This window comes from Anolis carolinensis, unplaced genomic scaffold, assembly GCF_035594765.1.
Source record: "Anolis carolinensis isolate JA03-04 unplaced genomic scaffold, rAnoCar3.1.pri scaffold_14, whole genome shotgun sequence".
Classification (NCBI taxonomy): Eukaryota; Metazoa; Chordata; class Lepidosauria; order Squamata; family Dactyloidae; genus Anolis; species Anolis carolinensis.
The window spans coordinates 7,811,429-7,832,197 of record NW_026943825.1 but is presented as its reverse complement, the minus strand read 5'-3'; the positions used below and the strand labels follow the sequence as shown (position 1 = coordinate 7,832,197).

The following is a 20,769-nucleotide window of genomic DNA, read 5'->3' as shown; positions in this document are numbered from 1 at the left end:
TTGCACTATCGTACTCATAACTATAAACTGCCTTAAGTCCCACTCCAACAGTTTCCAGAATATACTGGCAGATCATTGCAAGTAAACTTTATTTTAAAGTGACCAGGTTTGTGGGCAAAGGAGAGAAGGATTGGACCCGGAACGGGAATATAAGCCGGGAGCAATGGCTTCCCGTGGTGGAGCAAGGCTTCTGGTGTGCATATATACTATCAGGAGTGCTGAGAAGGGGCCGAGCACAAGAGCAATCCCACTGACTCAGGAACTTGAGCAGATGTTTCTCTGCCGGATCTCCAAGTCTGACGTGAGGGTCCGGGCACCCGGAGGCAGCAGGCTGGAGGGATCCCCTTGCAGTGAAGGGACCGGGAAGTTGGCTTCGGAGAGCAGGGAAGAGCCGTCCTCAAACTCAAACTCGGGATCTGTATGGAGACAGTAAGATAAATACCGTATGTAATAGTAGCAACAATAATAGAGAAAAATAATAAATGTAATAGTAGCAATAAGAATAGAGAAAAAATAATAAATGTAATAATAGCAATAATAATAGAGAAAAGTAATAAATGTAATAGTAGCAACACTAATAGAGAAAAAGAATAAATGTAATAATACCAATAATAGAGAAAAAGAATAAATGTAATCATACCAATAATAATAGAGAAAATAATAAATGTGATAGTAGCAACAATAATAGAGAAAAATAATAAATGTAATAATACCAATAATAATAGAGAAAAATAATAAATGTAATCATACCAATAATCATAGAGAAACAGAATAAATGTAATCATACCAATAATCACAGAGAAAAAGAATAAATGTAATGATACCAATAATCATAGAGAAAAATAATAAATGTAATAATACCGATAATAATAGAGAAAAATAATAAGTGTAATGATACCAATAATAATAGAGAAAATAATAAATGTGATAGTAGCAACAATAATAGAGAAAAATAATAAATGTAATAATACCAATAATAATAGAGAAAAATAATAAATGTAATCATACCAATAATCATAGAGAAACAGAATAAATGTAATCATACCAATAATCACAGAGAAAAAGAATAAATGTAATGATACCAATAATCATATAGAAAAATAATAAATGTAATCATACCGATAATAATAGAGAAAAATAATAAGTGTAATGATACCAATAATAATAGAGAAAAATAATAAATGTAATGATATCAATAATAATAGAGAAAAGTAATAAATGTAATAATATCGATAATAATAGAGAAAAGTAATAAATGTAATAATACCGATAATAATAGAGAAAAAGAATAAATGTAATACAGTAGAGTCTCACGTATCCAACATAAACGGGCCGGCAGAACGTTGGATAAGCGAATATGTTGGATAATAAGGAGAGATTAAGGAAAAGCCTATTAAACATCAAAATAGGTTATAATTTTACAAATTAAGCACCAAAACATCATGTTATACAACAAATTTGACAGAAAAAGTAGTTCAATACAAAATAATGCTATGTAGTAATTACTGTATTTACGAATTTAGCACCAAAATATCATGATTTATTGAAAACATCAACTACAAAAATGCGTTGGATAATCCAGAACGTTGGATAAGCGAGACTCAACTGTATATAGATTAGGACAAGAGAGTATGGTCTGCGCTGGACTCAAAGACTGATTTATTTATTTATTTATTTATTTATTTATTTATTTACAGTATTTATATTCCGCCCTTCTCACCCGAAGGGGACTCAGGGCGGATCACATTACACATATAAGGCAAACATTCAATGCCTTAACACAAAACAAAGACAGAGACAAACACAGGCTCAGAGCTGGCCTCGAACTCATGACCTCTTGGTCAAAGTAATTTGTTGCAGCCGGCTGCAGCTGGCTGCTCACCAGCCTGCGCCACAGCCCGGGCCTAAACTCAACAAAAGTGCTCGACTGAGAACGCTGCTCACCTTCGTTCTCCGCCTTGTCGAGGTCGGACTCTGTCCCAGAACGAGGCTTCGGAAGGTCGCTCTTTGGGGCTTCTGGGCAGAGTTGGGAGCAAAAATGGAACCGAGAATGAAATAAATGCTATACATCTACAGTGTTCCCTCACTTATCGCGAGGGTTACGTTCCAAGACTACCAACAAAAAGTAAAAATCCGCAAAGTAGGGATGCTATATTTGTGTTGTTTACAATCTCACTGATGCTGTCCGACTGTGCTGTTTACAATCTCACAAAGCTGCTTCAGCTTCCTTTTCTCTCTATTATAATATATTATATTATTATACACTATTATATTATTATATTATCTATATATATAAAAGAGTGATGGCATCACGGCGACCCACAAAACAACAAGACTACAGGCCCTCCAACCTCGAAATTTGACAACACAACCTATCATCCACGCCTCTAGGTTGATACAACAAAAAGAAAAGAAAAATAAAGTCCTAATTAGAGAGAGAGGAATAATCGCTTTTATCCAATTGCTGCCAGTTAGAAGGCTAAGCTCCTCCAACTTGGTCTCCTAGCAACCCAATAAAAATAATAAAAAACACTAAAAAATAATACAATAAAATACTATAATAACAGAAAATAACTAAAAATAATACAAGAAAATAATAAAATATAATAAATAAAAATATAACTTACAATAAAATTAATAAAAAATTGCAAATAACGTCAAATAAAAATTACACAACAATTTTTAACCATTACCATCACTACTTTGCCACAGCAAAGTGTGGCCGGGCACAGCTAGTTGTACACTATTATTATATTCTATTATACACTATTATAATTTTACATTTATATTTCATGTAATATTACTAATAATATTGTAATATAGACATATAGTACAATATAATAACATATAATGCATATATAGTGCTTATATTGTGCTATAACAAACTTGCCCAACATAGCGAACTTTAAGTACTGGTGGAGTTTCAGGCGGTTAACCTGGCATGATAGGAGTTGTAGTTCACCCACAACCATTTTGTACAATTAAAACATAGTACAACATTGGATACCCAGGCGAGTAAAAAATAAATGGTGCAAAGAAATCTGCAAAACAGACCTGGTTTCAACATCGCTTCTCCATCAGACGCCCCTAAATCTTCGGTCTGTAGTGACGTAATTGTCTGCTCTTCCTGAAAGCCTATGGGAGAGGGAAATGAGGTGTTGAAATTCCCATTTTCATTGCAAAAGGACCACTTGCCCAAACCCAAAAGAAGAGGAAAGCTCCTCCCCCCTCCCCATTCCCAATAATAATATTAATTTGGACAAAAAAACAAGAAAACTCATGACCATTCATCATTCCCTGCACCCTCGCAGTGATGTTGACCAGCTATATCTGCCTAGAAGATCAGGGGGCAGAGGACTCTTACAAGTCAAACAAGCAGTCAAAGAAGAACATGCCCTGGCTGAATATGTAAAGCAAAGTGAAGAACCTGCTTTGATTGAAGTCACAAATCAGAAACTCCTCAAAGCACAGCAGACAAAAAACCAGTACAAGAAAGCCACACTACAAACTAGAGCTGACAGCTGGCACAACAAAACACTGCATGGAAAGTTCCTTGACAAAATTGAAGGAAAAGCTGACAAGGAGAAGACCTGGCTCTGGCTCACGAATGGGACCCTGAAGAAGGAGACAGAAGGCCTGATCCTTGCAGCCCAGGAGCAAGACATCAGGACAAAGGCCATTCAGGCCAAGATCGAAAAATCAGCTGATGACCCAAAATGCAGACTGTGCAAGGAAACTGACGAAACCATGGATCATATCCTCAGCTGCTGTAAGAAAATCACACAGACAGACTACAAACAGAGGCACAACTATGTGGCCCAAATGATCCATTGGAACTTATGCCTCCCAGCAGCAAAGAACTGGTGGGATCACAAACCTGCAAAAGTATTGGAAAATGAGCACGCAAAGATGCTGTGGGACTTCCGAATCCAGACTGACAAAGTTCTGGAACACAACACACCAGACATCACAGTTGTGGAAAAGAAAAAGGTTTGGATCATGGATGTCGCCATCCCAGGTGACAGTCGCATTGACGAAAAACAACAGTAAAAACTCAGCCGCTATCAGGACCTCAAGATTGAACTTCAAAGACTCTGGCAGAAACCAGTACAGGTGGTCCCGGTGGTGATGGGCACACAGGGTGCCGTGCCAAAAGATCTCAGCCGGCATTTGGAAACAATAGACATTGACAAAATTACGATCTGCCAACTGCAAAAGGCCACCCGACTGGGATCTGCGCGAATCATCCGAAAATACATCACACAGTGCTAAACGCTTGGGAAGTGTTCGACTTGTGATATTGTGATATGAAATCCAGCATATCTATCTTGTTTGCTGTGTCATAATAAATAATAATAATAATAATAATAATAATAATAATAATAATAATAATAATAATTTATTTATATACCGCCCCATCTTTCAGATGGGACTCAGGGCGGTTCCCAATCATAAAAACAACACATACATTACATAGCAATATAATAATCCACGTTACCTTCTTTAGGGATCACAACCCGCCGGCAAACATCTTCCGTTGACGGTAAGGCTTCCGATTTTTCCCGGACAGATAACTACGAAAAGTTGGGAATGGATGGGGAGACAAAATCAATCAAAGCGTACACTATATACATATCTGTCCTTTGTAAAACTCATTTCAGATATAAAACTCATTTAGATATAAGATATGTACGGGGAGTTACCGTACATACTCGAGTATAAGCCGACCCAAATATAAGCCGAGGCACCTAATTTTACCACAAAAACTGGGAAAACTTACTGACTTGAGTATAAGACGAGTGTGGGAAATGTAGTAGCTATGGGTCAATTTCAAAAATAAAAATAGATATTAATAAAATTACTGTATATACTTGAGTATAAGCCTAGTTTTTCAGCCCTTTTTTAGGACTGAAAAAAACCTCCTCGGCTTATACTCAGGTGAGGGTCCTGGTGGGCTTATATTTGGGTCGGCTTATACTTAAGAATATATAGTAGATTTATTATTTTTCTCTATTATTATTGGTATTGTTACATTTATTATTTTACTCTATTAATTATTATTATTACATTTATTATTCCACTCTATTATTATTAAAAGGATACATAAGCACATTTAGATTGAAGAAGAGGAAAATAATGATTTAATCAGAGTTGAACAGTCATATCTTAAATTACAGTTTAATGTAAATATTCAAAAACATTTAACCTACTGATGCCTCAATTAATGTCATTTTATTGGTATCTTGGCTTATACTGGAGTCAATGTTTTCCTAGTTTTTTGTGGTAAAATTAGGTGCCTCGGCTAATATTCGGGTCGGCTTATACTCGAGTATATACGATAATTTAGGATAAGACTGTCCAGCTCTGATTAAATCATTATTCTCATCTTCTTCACTGTAAATGTGCTGATGTATCCTTTTAATAATAATAGAGTAAAATAATAATAATAATAATAATAATAATAATAATAATAATAATAATAATAATAAAAATACAGGAAAATAATACATGTAATAATAAATAGAATAAAACAATAAATGTAATAATACAGTAGAGTCTCACTTATCCAAGCCCCGCTTATCCAAGCTTCTGGATAATCCAAGCCATTTTTGTAGTCAATGTTTGCAATATATCGTGAAATTTTGGTGCTAAATTCATAAATACAATATTTACAACATAACATTACTGTATATTGAACTAGTTTTTCTGTGAAATTTGTTGTATAACATGATGTTTTGGTGCTTAATTTGTAAAATCATAACCTAATTTGATGTTTGATAGGCTTTCCCTTAATCCCTCCTTATTATCCAAGATATTCGTTTATCCAAGCTTCTGCCAGCCCGTTTAGCTTGGATAAGTGAGACTCTACTGTAATAATATAAATGTGAAATAATAAATGTATTAATAATAATAAAAAATAGAGTAAAATAACTGTAATAGTAACAATAATAGTAATAAAGATAATAGATGTAATTATAGTAATAAATAGAGTAAAATATAAATATTATAATAATAAGAGTAAAATAAAAATGTAATACAGTAATACTAGTAATAATAGAGAAAAATAATACCGTATATACTTGAGTATAAGTCGACCCGAATATAAGCCAACCAACACCCTCACCCAAGCATAAGCCAAGGTGGGCTTTTTCTGTCCTAAAAAAAGGCTGAAAAACTAGGCTTTTTCTCGTGTATATGCAGTATATTCAATCTTTGAGCAAAAGCAGGATGGGGAGAAAGGGCAAGTCTCAGAAGGGGACTTATGGGTATTGATCATTTGATATGTTTACCAGAGAGATGGTCTCTTTCCTACTATCCTTTACATTTTAATTTGCAGTACTAAGCCACCTTGAGTCTCTATATTTTTCCAACTTTTCACAATGCATATTTAAAGACGGGTGAATCATGAGGACTAGAAACTAGATTCTTTTTCCACACCAACCTTGACAGAAAGAGGCTCCTTGGGCCACATGCTGCCCCAGATCCACTGCAGGTAACTGAACAGGACGATGACACTCAGGAAGGTGAAGTTGCTGGCCACCCCCAAAATAGCCGACGTCACTGGGAAGTTGTAGAGGAGATACCTACGGGAGACAGACCGTGGCGGGTGAAAGGATTTGGTTCCTTAAAGAATTAATTCATAGGAAATCTGCTACAAAACAGGAGCTTTTTTGTTGAGTTCCAGGGTCACAGAAACAGAAGAACGGCCTGCCTCAGGGGAGTGTTCTTGCTCCATCCATGTTCAACATCTACCCAAATGACCAGCCACTGCCGGAAGGGACAGAGAGTTTCATCTATGCTGATGATCGTGCCATCACCGCCCAAGCAGAGACCTTTGCAATGGTTGAACAGAAGCTCTCTGAAACTTTAGGTGCTCTTACTGCCTTTTACAAGGAAAACCAGCTGGTGGTCAACGGAAATCTAGTATAATGCCAAGTTTTTAACTTTCTTTGTGTTTTTTTACTATAAATAAATATCTAAAAGTGGCTTCCAAACTCACCGTAGTCCAGTGAAATGGGCATGGATTCGCAGGTGGGCACCATAGATCTGGATCTTTGTGGTCTGCACTTCAACAACAGCACCAACGGTTGGGTTATACTGCAGAGACGGGAATAAAAGCCAACTGTTCGATGCTGGGGAAGCCGGGGAACAGAGAATCATAGAATAGTAGAGTTGGAAGAGACCTCATGGGCCATCCAGTCCAACCCCATTCTGCCAAGAAGCAGGAAATCGCATTCAAAGCACCCTCGACAGATGGCCATCCAGCCTCTGCTTAAAAGCCTCCAAAGAAGAAGCTTTTTGTAATAAAACTCCATTATGGATATCTCCAGTAGAGGCTAAACATAAGAAAGAATTGGGAGAAGATAAATGGCTCACATATAAACAAATCTTGAAGGCCCAAGATAAAGACCTGAGGATAAAAACATATGATGAAATCAAGCAATCGAACCTGAAGATAACCTGGTTCCAATATTGCCAAATTAAAGAATGTTATAAAGAAGATAAAGTAAAGGGCTTCATGGTCAAAGAGAATATTTGGGATAAAATAATGAAAAAGAAACAAAAAACTATAAAAATATTATACAATTATTAGAGTGGGACACAGAAACAGAACTGATTAAATCCTGCAGGATACCATGGGCCAAAGACCTCAACAGGACAATTAAACTTGAGGAATGGGAAAACGTGTGGAACAAAAAGCTAAAATACACTGCTTCAATAAACTTAAGAGAAAACTGGCTCAAAATGTTTCACAGGTGGTATCTTTCCCCTGAGAAGCTGGCAAAATTCTATAGGAACATATCAAACAAATGCTGGAGATGTGAAACAACGAAAGGTACGTTCCTCCATCAGTGGTGGTTATGTAAGATTATCCAGAAGTTCTGGGAAGACGTTAGGAAGAAATCCTCCAGGTCAATATTAAAATGAAACCAGAATACTTCCTCTTGAGTATGACTGACATCAAATTAGACAAAAACCAAGAGAAATTGTTCTTTTATCTCACCACAGCCGCTAGAATTATCATAGCCAATTTTTTTTCTTCCACCTCTCAATTTTTTTTCTTTTTTTTTTCCCTTTCTTCTATCTTTCCTATACCCACTATTGTTCTCACTCTTTCTATGTACAGAAACACCTAATAAAAACATTTAAAACAAACAAACAAAAAAACAAAAAAACAAAGAAGAAGCCTCCACCACAGTCTGGGGCAGAGAGTTCCACTGCTGAACAGCCCTTCTCACAGTGAGGAAGTTCTTCTGATGTTCAGGTGGAATCTCCTTTCCTGTACTTTGAAGCCGTTGTTCCATTGTCTGCAGGGCAGCAGCAAACAATCTCCCTCCCTCCTCCCTATGACTTCCCTTCACGTATTTGTACATGGCCCTTATCATGTCTCCTCTCAGCCTTCTCTTCTGCAGGCTAAACATGCCTAGTTCTTTAAGCCGCTCCTCATAGGGCTTGTTCTCCAGACCTTTGATCATTTTAGTTGCCCTCCTCTGGACGCTTTCCAGCTTGTCAACATCTCCCTTCAACTGCGGTGCCCAAAATTGGACACAGTGTGATTCCAGGTGTGGTCTGATCAAGGCAGAATAGACTTCCCTGGATCTAGACGCTATTCCCCTATTGATGCAGGCCAGAATCCCGTTGGCTTTCTTAGCAGCCGCATCACATTGTTGGCTCATGTTTAACTTGTTGTCCACAAGGACTCCAAGATCTTTCTCACATGTACTGCTGTCAAGCCAGGCGTCCCCCATTCTATATCTTTGATTTCCATTTTTTCTGCCGAAGTGAAGTATCTTGCATTTGTCCCTGTTGAACTTCATTTTGTTAGTTTTGGCCCATCTCTCTAGTCTGTCAAGATCGTTTTGAATTCTGCTCCTGTCTTCTGGAGTGTTAGCTATCCCTCCCAGTTTTGTGTCGTCTGCAAACTTGATGATCGTGCCTTCTAAACCTTCGTCTAAGTCATTAATAAAGATATTGAACAGAACCGGGCCCAGGACGGAACCCTGTGGCACTCCACTTGTGACTTCTTTCCAAGATGAAGACGACGCATTGGTGAGAATCACCCTTTGGGTTCGTTTGCTTAGCCAGTTACAGATCCACCTAACCGTAGTTTTGTCTAGCCCACATTTTACTAGTTTGTTTGCCAGAAGGTCGTGTACAATAAACACTTTGCCTACCCAGGTTGTAAAGAGGCCCTCCCTCCTGTGAATATTTTTGGTACACAAAGTGCAAAAGACCAAGGGGCATAATGCCACCTCTCACCGAATCCTCCTTGTAGTCGGAGAACAGCTCGACCTCCAGCACCTGCTTCTGCTCTGAAAAACCAGCCAGGAAAAGGCTGGCAAAGGCCAAGGTGTCGAGGATCTGAAGCAAGCTGGACCGGTAATGAAGCATCGCCTAAACAAGAAAGGGACCAAAATGGGTCACTGGTTCACCACTGAGAAGGTGACATTACAATTGTGCACCAATAATAATAATAATAATAACCACCACCACCACCACCACCATGGTTCCCTTGTGAGACAGTGCCTTGATAAGCTCTAATAATAATAATAATAATAATAATAATAATAATAATAATAATAATAACCATGGTTCGCTTGTGGGACAGTGCCTTGATAAGGTATAATAATAATAATAATAATAATAATAATAATAATAATAATAACCATGGTTCGCTTGTGGGACAGTGCCTTGATAAGGTCTAATAATAATAATAATAATAATAATAATAATAATAATAATAATAACCATGGTTCGCTTGTGGGACAGTGCCTTGATAAGGTCTAATAATAATAATAATAATAATAATAATAATAATAATAATAACCATGGTTTGCTTGTGGGACAGTGCCTTGATAATAATAATAATAGCAACCATGGTTCGCTTGTGGGACAGTGCCTTGATAAGGTTTAATAATAATAATAATAATAATAATAATAATAATAATAATAATAACCATGGTTCCCTTGTGGGACAGTACCTTGATAAGGTCTAATAATAATAATAATAACCATGGTTCGCTTGTGGGACAGTGACTTGATAAGGTCTAATAATAATAATAATAACCATGGTTCGCTTGTGGGACAGTGCCTTGATACGGTCTCCTAATAATAATAATAACAACAACAAAAACCAGGGTTCACTTGTGGGACAGTGCCTTGATACGGTCTCCTAATAATAATAATAACAACAACAACAAAAACCAGGGTTCGCTTGTGGGACAGAGCATTGATAAGGTCTCCTAACAACAACAACAACAACAACAACAACAACAACCAGGGTTCACTTGTGGGACAGTGACTTGATAAGATCTCCTAACAACAACAACAACTTTATTTTTCTATCTCGCTTCCATCTCCCTGCAGGGATTTGAGGCAGCTAACACGGGGCCAAGCCCAAAAGCAAAATACATATAAAAACAGCATCTTCAAACAGATAAAACTACATTAAAACCAAGGCGATAAATATAATAGCAGTAAAAAAAATTAAGAAATAAAATGATAACCTAAAAGGACCACACCTAAGGATCTTGTCCTTTAATAGTTACCAAAACTTTGGAATCAATTATATTTAACCCTGGAAATGTGACATAAATCTTGATATAAGATCTCTGTTTAATACACATCTAAATCTGTTCCTTCCTGATGGTCGCAGGATTACAAAAAAAAATCCAACTAGAGAAATATATGGAAATACCCAGCAATCGCTGGGTTGCTGTAAGAAGCAAGACACAGGGCAGCAAAGAAAAATACAAGTTTCTTAGTGGAAACCGTCCATTGATAGCCCTTCCTTGCACAAAAGAAATGTAACCTGGACGTACCGATCTGGCTGCAGAGGAGATGATGCGCCCGCCTTTGGTGTAACAGGAAATGACCACCATGAACATCCCCAGGTTCTGGTTGACCGGGGACTCCGGCAACTCCAGCTCCAGGGAGATGCGGTACGGCTGGCCATACATCAGGACCTGGAAAGCGGACAAGGATGCAGTAAGCAAGGTGACCCGTCTATGCCTCTAGAGCACTGGGTTTCTTTTATTGTGTGAATCCAAAACATATCATACTCAGAGGCATGTCATAATGTCATAACGTTTCACAGAATATAACTCACCTGTTGGTCCCGGCTGTCCTTGATGAAAGAGATGTTGGCAATGGGAAAGGAGCACAGCTCTGGTCCAGGCAGGCCACAGTCCGTCCTGAAAAAAAGGGACCCCCCAAAATAGAAAAAAATCACATTCAGAACATAAAGATTTTAACTAGATTGAACTACTAGTTAAGTAACTGGCTCAATACCAAACATTTCCTGCTCAGATTGTGCTTTTTCTGCATGGCACAGGGTCAGACTTGATGGCCCACGTGGTCTCTTCCAACTCTATTATTCTATGATTCTAAAAAAAAGGTAAAGGTAAAGGTTTCTGCCTGACAATAAGTCCATTCGTGTCTGACTCTGGGGGTTGGTGCTCATCTCCATTTCTAAGCTGAAGAGCCGGCATTGTCCGTAGACACCTCCAAGGTCATGTGGCCACTGGCATGACTGCATGGAGCACTGTTACTTTCCCGCCGGAGCAGTACCTGTTGATCTACTCACATTTGCATGTTTTCAAACTGTAAGGTTGGCAGGAGCTGGAGCTAACAGCAGGCGCTCAAGCCGCTCCCGGGATTTGAACCTGGGACCTTTCGGTCTGCAAGTTCAGCAGCTCAGCGCTTTGACACGCTGTGCCACCGGAGGCTCCTATGATTCTACAGACTGAATATTCCCTTGTCCAAAATGCCTCGGACAAGAAACGTTCTGGACCAAACTTGGCACACAGACCCAACATGGCTATTATTATTATTATGCCAAAAGATCTCAGCCGGCATTTGGAAACAATAGACATTTGACAAAATTATGATCTGCCAACTGCAAAAGGCCATCTGGCTGGGATCTGCACACATCATCCGAAAATACATCACACAGACCTAGACACTTGGGAAGTGTTCGACTTGTGATTTTGTGATACAAAATAAAGCATATCTATCTTGTTTGCTGTGTCATACAATGTTGTTGTATCAATAATAATAATAATAATAATAACAATACATCACACAGTCCTAGACACTTGGGAAGTGTTCAACTTGTGATTTTGTGATACAAAATCCAGCATATCTGGCCCGGGCTGTGGTGCAGGCGGGAGAGCAAGCCAGCTGCAATTAACTGCAATGAATCACTCTGACAGGAGGTCATGAGTTCGAGGCCCGCTCGGAGCCTATGTTTGTTTGTCTTTGTTCTATGTTCAAAGGCATTGAATGTTTGCCTATATGTGTAATGTGATCCGCCCTGAGTCCCCTTCGGGATGAGAAGGGCGGAATATAAATGCTGTAAATAAATAAATAATAAATAAATATCTATCTTGTTTACTGTGTCATACAATGTTGTTGTATTATTATTATTATTATTATTAATCTATATATATAAAAGAGTGATGGAATCCTGGCGACCAGCAAAACAACAAAACTAAACACCCCACAACCTAGAAAATTGACAGCACAACCCCTCATCCACGCCTCTAGGTTGATACAACAAAAAGAAAAGAAAAATAAAGTCCTAATTAGAGTTAGAGGAATAATTGTTTTATCCAATTGTTATCTATTATTGTTGTTACTATTACATTTATTTTACTCTATTTTTTATTAATAATTTATATATATAAAAGGGTAATGAAATTTCGGCCTAGGACAAAACAACAAAACTACACATCCCAGAAACACTAAACTTGGCAGCACAACCCCTCATCCATGCCTCTACGTTCATACAACAAAAAGAAAAGAAAAATAAAGTCCTAATTAGAGGGAGAGGAATAACTGTTTTTATCCACTCTCTGCCAGTTAGAAGGCTAAGCTCCGCCCACTTGGTCTCCTAGCAACCCACGCAGCCCAGGGGACAGGCAGAGTTAGGCCTCACTTAGGCCTCTTCCACACTGCCTATAAAATACAGATTATCAGATTTGAACTGGATTATAGGGCAGTGTAGACTCAAGGCACTTCCACACAGCTATATAACCCATGTATAATCTTATATTATCTGCTTTGAACTGGATTATCTTGACTCCATACTGCCATATGATCCACTTCAGTGTGCAGTCGGACACAATTGGACTTAATATCAGGAGAAAACCTTTACCCTTTACCTTAACTACCACCGATTCCTCAATACTTTATTTCCCATACCACCAGACTTCGCCACAGCAACGCGTGGCCGGGCACAGCTAGTAATAATAATAATAATACATCACACAGTCCTAGACACTTGGGAAGTGTTCGGCTTGTGATTTTGTGATACGAAATCCAGCATATCTATCTTGTTTGCTGTGTCATACAATAATAATAATAATAACTTTATTTTTATATCCTGCCCCATCTCCCCGAGGGGACTCGGGGCAGCTCACATGGGGCCAAGCCCAACAGCATACAATAAAAGACACAATATACTGTAAAACAATTACATTCAGTCCATTGAAACAGACCTGAACTGGTAATGCACAGGGCTGACGTAGCTGACGGTAGGCATATAGGAGTAGTAGAAGCTTCCATAGAGGAAGACGGAGATCCAGAGAAGAAGCAGGAGGACGCAGAGCAGGATGGCCGTCTGCAGGACCGTCCGGCGCACGCGGAGCATCAGGAGCGCGGCCACTTCTTGGACCCATACCAGGAAGGGGCCAGAGCCTTCGGACATGGTACCGGGAGGAAAAGGCAACAGAGAGGGATCCAGGAGGAAAAGGGACAAGCAGGGAATGTAACAGCGGTTCCTTGCACAATGTAAGAAGAGTTCTTGATCCTAGTTGGACGGCATCCAGGCCTTCTACTCAGGGAAGAGACGCTGGCCTCTGGCTCTCATGTCACTCCGTGCGTGCCTTTTGGCTTCCCGGAAGCAATCCGTATCCATGTGAGATCTGGAGGAGACAGGAGTCGGCAGCTTACAACACGCAGGGCGACGGGGTGGCCATTTCGGCTAGTGAGCCATCCTCTTGGGAAACGGGCACTCTTTGCGCTCTTGGAAGGGAACTGGAAATGAAGAACGGGCAATGAGAAGAGGATCTAGCAAGCAGGGAATGGGAAGAATCTAGGGAAAAGGGAATTGGAGCACAGGATTTAAAACCACGGGGAGACAGCATGGCTAAAACTCAAAATCTATATATATAAAAGGGTAATGGAATCACGGCACCGGACAAAACAACTAAACTAAATGCCCCACAACCTCAAAAATTGACAGCACAACCTCTCATCCACGCCTCTACGTTCATACAACAAAAAGAAAATAAAAATTAAGTCCTAGCCACAGCAACGCGTGGCCGGGCACAGCTAGTATTCTAATATAATACCGTATATACTCGAGCATAAGCCGACCCGAATATAAGCTGAGGCACCTAATTTTACCACAAAAAAATGGGAAAACATTGACTCAAGTATAAGCCGAGAGTGGTAAATTTCAGAAATAAAAATAGATACCAATAAAATTACATTAATTGAGGCATCGGTAGGTTAAATGTTTTTGAATATTTACACAAAACTGTAATTTAAGATAAGACAGTCCAACTCTGATTAAATCATCACTCTCGTCTTCTTCAATGTAAATGTGCTTATGTATCCTTTTAATAATAATAGAGTGAAATTAATAAATGTAATAATAATAATTACAGTAAATTAACAAATGTAATAACAGAGTAAAATAATACGTGTAATAACAATATCAGAATGAAATAATAAATGTATTAATAATAATAAATAGAGTAAAATAAATATAATAGTAGCAACAATAATAGAGAAAAATAATAAATCTAATACAGTAGAGTCTCACTTATCCAGGCTAAACAGGCCGGCAGAATGTTGGATAAGCGAATATGTTGGATAATAAGGAGGCATTAAGGAAAAGCCTATTAAACATCAAATTAGTTTATGATTTTACAAATTAAGCACCAAAACATCATGTTATACAACAAATTTTACAGAAAAAGTAGTTCAATACGCAGTAATGCTATAATTACTGTATTTATGAATTTAGCACCAAAATATCTTTTCTTTTTTAAAAAAAATATTTTTAATTGAAATTTCAGAATTATACAGTGGTAAAAGAAAAGTACATGGTGGGGTGAAGATAAACTAAAGGATAAGAATAAGGATAACTTGGGGAGCTGAGACTATGTTGCTTCGGAGTAAGAAGCAGAGAAAGAAAAGAAAAGAAAAGAAATTAATTATATATTTTTTAAAAATAATTTTAAAAAAAGAAAGAAAGAAGGGGGGGGGGGGGTAATTGTGAGGAGCAACAATATGGAAGAGGGCCCTAACCGGGGGGGGGGGGGGGGGGGGAAGGGGGAGTGACTTCCAATCAGTTAACTTCCATCTTCCTGACATATTGGTTACTTCATCTCGACATGTCTTGAATGTATTCTTCGAGGAGCGTCCAGTTTGTCTCCTTCATTGGCCTTCCAGTTGATTTTTTCATCAAAAAGGTCAATCTATCCATATTTTTAATGTCCATTAATTTCTCCAGCCATGATTCTTTAGAGAGGTTTTTCTACTCTTTCCAGTTTCTAATTTAGCACCAAAATATATATTTGTAGTCATTGTTTTCAATACATCGTGATATAATTTAGCACCAAAATATCACGATGTATTGAAAACAATGACTACAAAAATGTCTTGGATAATCCAGAACGTTGGATAAGCGAATGTTGGCTAAGTGCGTCTCTACTGTACAGTAATTACTACATAACATTACTGTATATTGATGTGCTTTTTCTGTCAAATTTGTTGTATAACATGTTTTGGTGCTTAATTTGTAAAATCATAATGTCATTTTATGTTTAATAGGCTTTTTTCTTAATCCCTCCTTATTATCCAAGATTTTCGCTTATCCAATGTTCTGCCGGCCCGTTTAGCTTGGATAAGTGAGACTCTACTGCATTATATTGTATTATTATTAGTATTGTATTACAGTAGGGTCTCGCTTATCCAACGTAAATGTGCCGGCAGAACGTTGGATAAGCAAATATGTTGGATAATAAGGAGAGATTAAGGAAAAGCCTATTAAACATTAAATTAGATCATGATTTTACAAATTAAGCACCAAAACATCATGTTATACAACAAATTGGACAGAAAAAGTAGTTCAATACACAGTAATGCTATGTAGTAATTACTGTATTTACAAATTTAGCACCAAAATATCATGATATATTGAAAACATTGGCTACAAAAATGTGTTGGATAATCCAGAACGTTGGATAAGTGAGACTCTACTGTACTTCTAATATTGATCATAATATTATAATGTAATACAATATTATACTAATAATACTTTTGGGACACCCTATAAATACTTTACTATTGTCCTTAAATGAGATTTTAAGGATTTAATATATTTGTAACTACAGTAGAGTCTCACTTATCCAAGACTCGCTTATCCAAGCCTCTGGATAATCCAAGCCATTTTTTTAGTCAATGTTTTCAATATATCATGATATTTTGGTGCTAAATTCATAAATACAGTTATTACAACATAACATTACTGCATATTGCATGTTGTATAACATGAAGTTTTGGTGCTTAATTTGTAAAATCATAACCTAATTTGATATTTAATAGGCTTTTCCTTAATCCCTCCTTATTATCCAAGATATTTGCTTATCCAAGCTTCTGCCAGCCCGTTTAGCTTGGATAAGTGAGACTCTACTGTATTGGTAATATTACATGTAATATAAATATATAATTAATATTATATTGTATTATTAGTATTGTATTACATTGTAATATTATTATGAATATTATATGTATAAACAACATATTATAGTACAGTAGAGTCTCACTTATCCAACATAAACGGGCCGGCAGAATGTTGGATAAGCGAATATGTTGGATAATAAGGAGGCATTAAGGAAAAGCCTATTAAACCTAATTAAATTAGGTTATGATTTTACAAATGAAGCACCAAAACATCATGTTATACAACAAATTTGACAGAAAAAGTAGTTCAATACGCAGTAATGCTATGTAGTAATTACTGTATTTATGAATTTAGCACCAAAATATCACGATATACAGTAGAGTTTCACTTATCCAACACTCGCTTATCCAACGTTCTGGATTATCCAACGCATTTTTGTAGTCAATGTTTTCAATATATCATGATATTTTGGTGCTAAATTCATAAATAAGTAATTACTACATAGCATTACTGAGTATTGAACTACTTTTTCTGTCAAATTTGTTGTTAAACATGATGTTTTGGTTCTTAATTTGTAAAATCATAATCTAATTTGATGTGTAATAGGCTTTTCCTTAATCCCTCCTTATTATCCAACATATTCGCTTATCCAACGTTCTGTCGGCCCGTTGGATAAGTGAGACTCTACTGTATTGAAAACATCACCAAAACATCATGTTATACAACAAATTTGATAGAAAAAGTAGTTCAATATGCAGTAATGTTACGTAGTAATTACTGTATTTACGAATTTAGCAACAAAATGTCACGATGTATTGAAAACATTGACTATAAAAATGCGTTGGATAATCCAGAACGTTGGATAAGCGAGTGTTGGATAAGTGAGACTCTACTGTATATATCTATATATATAAAAGAGTGATGGCATCACGGCAGCGGACAAAACAACAAAAGTAAACACCCCACAACCTCGAAAATTGACAACACAACCCATCATCCATGCCTCTAGGTTGATACAACAAAAAGAAAAGAAAAATAAAGTCCTAATTAGAGGGAGAGGAATAATTGTTTTTATCCAATTGCTGCCAGTTAGAAGGCTAAGCTCCGCTCACTTGGTCTCCTAAGCAACCCACTCAGCCCAGGGGACCCTTTACCTTAACTACCACCAATTCCTCAATACTTTATTTCCCATACCACCATACTTCGCCACAGCAACGTGTGGCCGGGTACAGCTAGTTATGTTATATTATATACAATATATATTAATTATTATTATTATTATTATAGAAATAGATGGGACCTCCAAAGGCTATCCAATCCAACCCCATTTCTGCCAGGCAGAGACATAATCAAAGCCCTCCTGACAGATGGCCATCCACCCAGCCTATACTTAAAACATTCCAGAGAAGGACACTATATTTAAATTATGGCTCAGCCTTGCTAAGCATCCTCTCCTCATAGGGCCAGACATTTAGAAAGAGGCATGGCAGGGTCAAGAAAAACGCTCTAAAGGCCCTCAAGGCCCCAGTCACAAACTTTGGAGGCCATGAAATTGAGTTTTCCTTTAAGCATAAACCGCATGGCCATCTGTCGGGAGTCCTTTGATTGTGTCTCCTGGCAGAATAGGGTGAGGGCCAGGGAGAGAAAACGTGAGGAGAAGGACTCAACCTGAAGTGGTCGCAGGATCCCAGCCGCTTCTGCCTCCTCTTCCGGTCCTCTTCCTTGTTTCCCCAAATCCAGCTGAGCCTCTTCCGGGTTTCAGCCACGCCCCTTTTGGGGGAGGGAGGGGCTCTTTGGAGAGCGGCGCCGAGCATCTTGCGGGTCACGTGGCCTCTCAGGGATCCCGTCGCCATGGCAACGGAGCAGGCCAGGCTGTGGTCCAGAGCAGCAGCATCCTTTGATGGACAGGCCAGGCCTCTCTCTCAATCTCTCTCTCTCTCTCTCTCTCTCATTTTCTCTCTCTCTCTCTATAGGGCCCTATAAGGCATCTCCATGGAGATCTATAGGGACCCTAACCAATCTCTGCAGACTCGGGGCCGCCTTGGCTTCTTCTGAGGAGACCCTCCATTGGGAATGCGGCCTTGCTCTTTTCCTACTGCCCTATATTATTATTATTATTATTTATATATTTTATTTATATATTTATATATTTATATATTTATATATTTATTTATATTTTCTCCATACCTCACAACCTCTGAGGATGCCTGCCATAGATGTGGGCGAAACATCAGGAGAGAATGCTTCTGGAACATGGCCACACAGCCCGAAAGACATACAACAACCCTGTGATCCCGGCCATGAAAGCCTTCGACAACATATTTTATTTATTTTATTTATTTATATATTTGTATTTATTTATTATATATTTATTATTATACATTTATATCCCGCCCTTCTCACCCCGAAGGGCACTCAGAGCGGCTTACAAATTAAATTTACATACAGTATTATATTATTAGCATAGCAATAAATTGGCAATAAATTACCATATTGTACTATATCTATATATTGTAATATTATTAATAACACAGCAAACAAGATAGACATTATTATTATTATGATGATTATTATTATTATGATTATTATTATTATTATTATTAGAAACACAACAAGATGAGTCCACAGCAGACACTCTGCTGGCTGTTGTATTGGATCACACATCGGACACTATTATTATTATTATTATTATTATTATTATTATTATTATTATTATAAACTCAACAAGATGAGTCCACAGCAGACACTCTGCTGGCTGTTGTATTGGATCACATGTCGGGCACTATTATTATTATTATTATTATTATTATTATTATTATTATTATTATTTGAAACACAACAAGATGAGTCCACAGTAGACGCTCTGCTGGCTGTTGTATTGGATCACATGTCAGACACTATTATTATTATTATTATTATTATTATTATTATTATTATTTGAAACACAACAAGATGAGTCCACAGCAGACATTCTGCTGGCTGTTGTATTGGATCACACGTCGGACACTATTATTATTATTATTATTATTATTATTATTATTATTATTATTATTTGAAACACAACAAGATGAGTCCACAGTAGATGCTCTGCTGGCTGTTGTATTGGATCACATGTCAGACACTATTATTATTATTATTATTATTATTATTATTATTTGAAACACAACAAGATGAGTCCACAGTAGACGCTCTGCTGGCTGTTGTATTGGATCACATGTCAGACACTATTATTATTATTATTATTATTATTATTATTATTATTATTATTATTTGAAACACAACAAGACACTCTGCTGGCTATTGTATTGGATCACATGTCAGACCTCATTATTATTATTATTATTATTATTATTATTATTATTATATTGTATGACACAGCAAACAAGATAGACATGCTGGATTTCGTATCACAAAATCACAAGTCGAACACTTCCCAAGTGTCTAGGACTGTGTGATGTATTTTCGGATGATGATGCAGATCCCAGTCGGGTGGCCTTTTGCAGTTGGCAGATCGTAATTTTGTCAATGTCTATTGTTTCCAAATACCAGCTGAGATCTTTTGGCACGGCACCCAGTGTGCCCATCACCACCGGGACCACCTGCACTGGTTTCTGCCAGAGTCTTTGAAGTTCAATCTTGAGGTCCTGAGAGCGGCTGAGTTTTTCCTGTTGTTTTTCGTCAATGCGACTGTCACCTGGGATGGCGACATCAATGATCCAAACCTTTTTCTTTTCCACAACTGTGATGTCTGGTGTGTAGTGTTCCAGAACTTTGTCAGTCTGGATTCGGAAGTCCCACAGTATCTTTACGTGCTCATTCTCCAATACTTTTGCAGGTTTGTGATCCCACCAGTTCTTTGCTGCTGGGAGGTGGTACTTGAGGCATAAGTTCCAATGGATCATTTGGGCCACATAGTTGTGCCTCTGTTTGTAGTCTGTCTCTGTGATTTTCTTACAGCAGCTGACGATGTGATCCATGGTTTCATCGGTTTCCTTGCACAGTCTGCATTTTGGTTCATCAGCTGATTTTTCGATCTTGGCCTGAATTGCCTTTGTCCTGATGTCTTGCTC

The 20,769-nt window shown here is 37.6% G+C and overlaps 1 protein-coding gene across 2 annotated transcripts; it reads right to left on the bottom strand.

Annotated features, from left to right (window-relative positions):
- Nucleotides 1–72: 72 nt before the first annotated feature.
- On the bottom strand, nt 73–18,513 carry bscl2 (BSCL2 lipid droplet biogenesis associated, seipin). Of its 2 annotated transcripts, XM_062965474.1 has the most exons (11): nt 18,368–18,513; nt 13,503–14,040; nt 11,111–11,195; nt 10,824–10,967; nt 9,262–9,396; nt 7,001–7,098; nt 6,443–6,584; nt 4,499–4,574; nt 3,055–3,135; nt 1,945–2,016; nt 73–416 (listed from the first exon to the last, which is right to left on the bottom strand). In XM_062965474.1, exons 2-11 carry the CDS (start codon nt 13,709–13,711, stop codon nt 256–258), a joined length of 1,203 nt encoding a protein of 400 aa, XP_062821544.1. In that variant the 5' UTR covers nt 13,712–14,040; nt 18,368–18,513; the 3' UTR covers nt 73–255. The 2 variants fall into 2 exon arrangements, with proteins under 2 accessions (XP_062821544.1, XP_062821545.1); XM_062965475.1 differs by lacking the exon at nt 18,368–18,513 and having other exon boundaries at nt 13,503–14,060.
- Between the last annotated feature and the right edge of the window lie 2,256 nt (nt 18,514–20,769).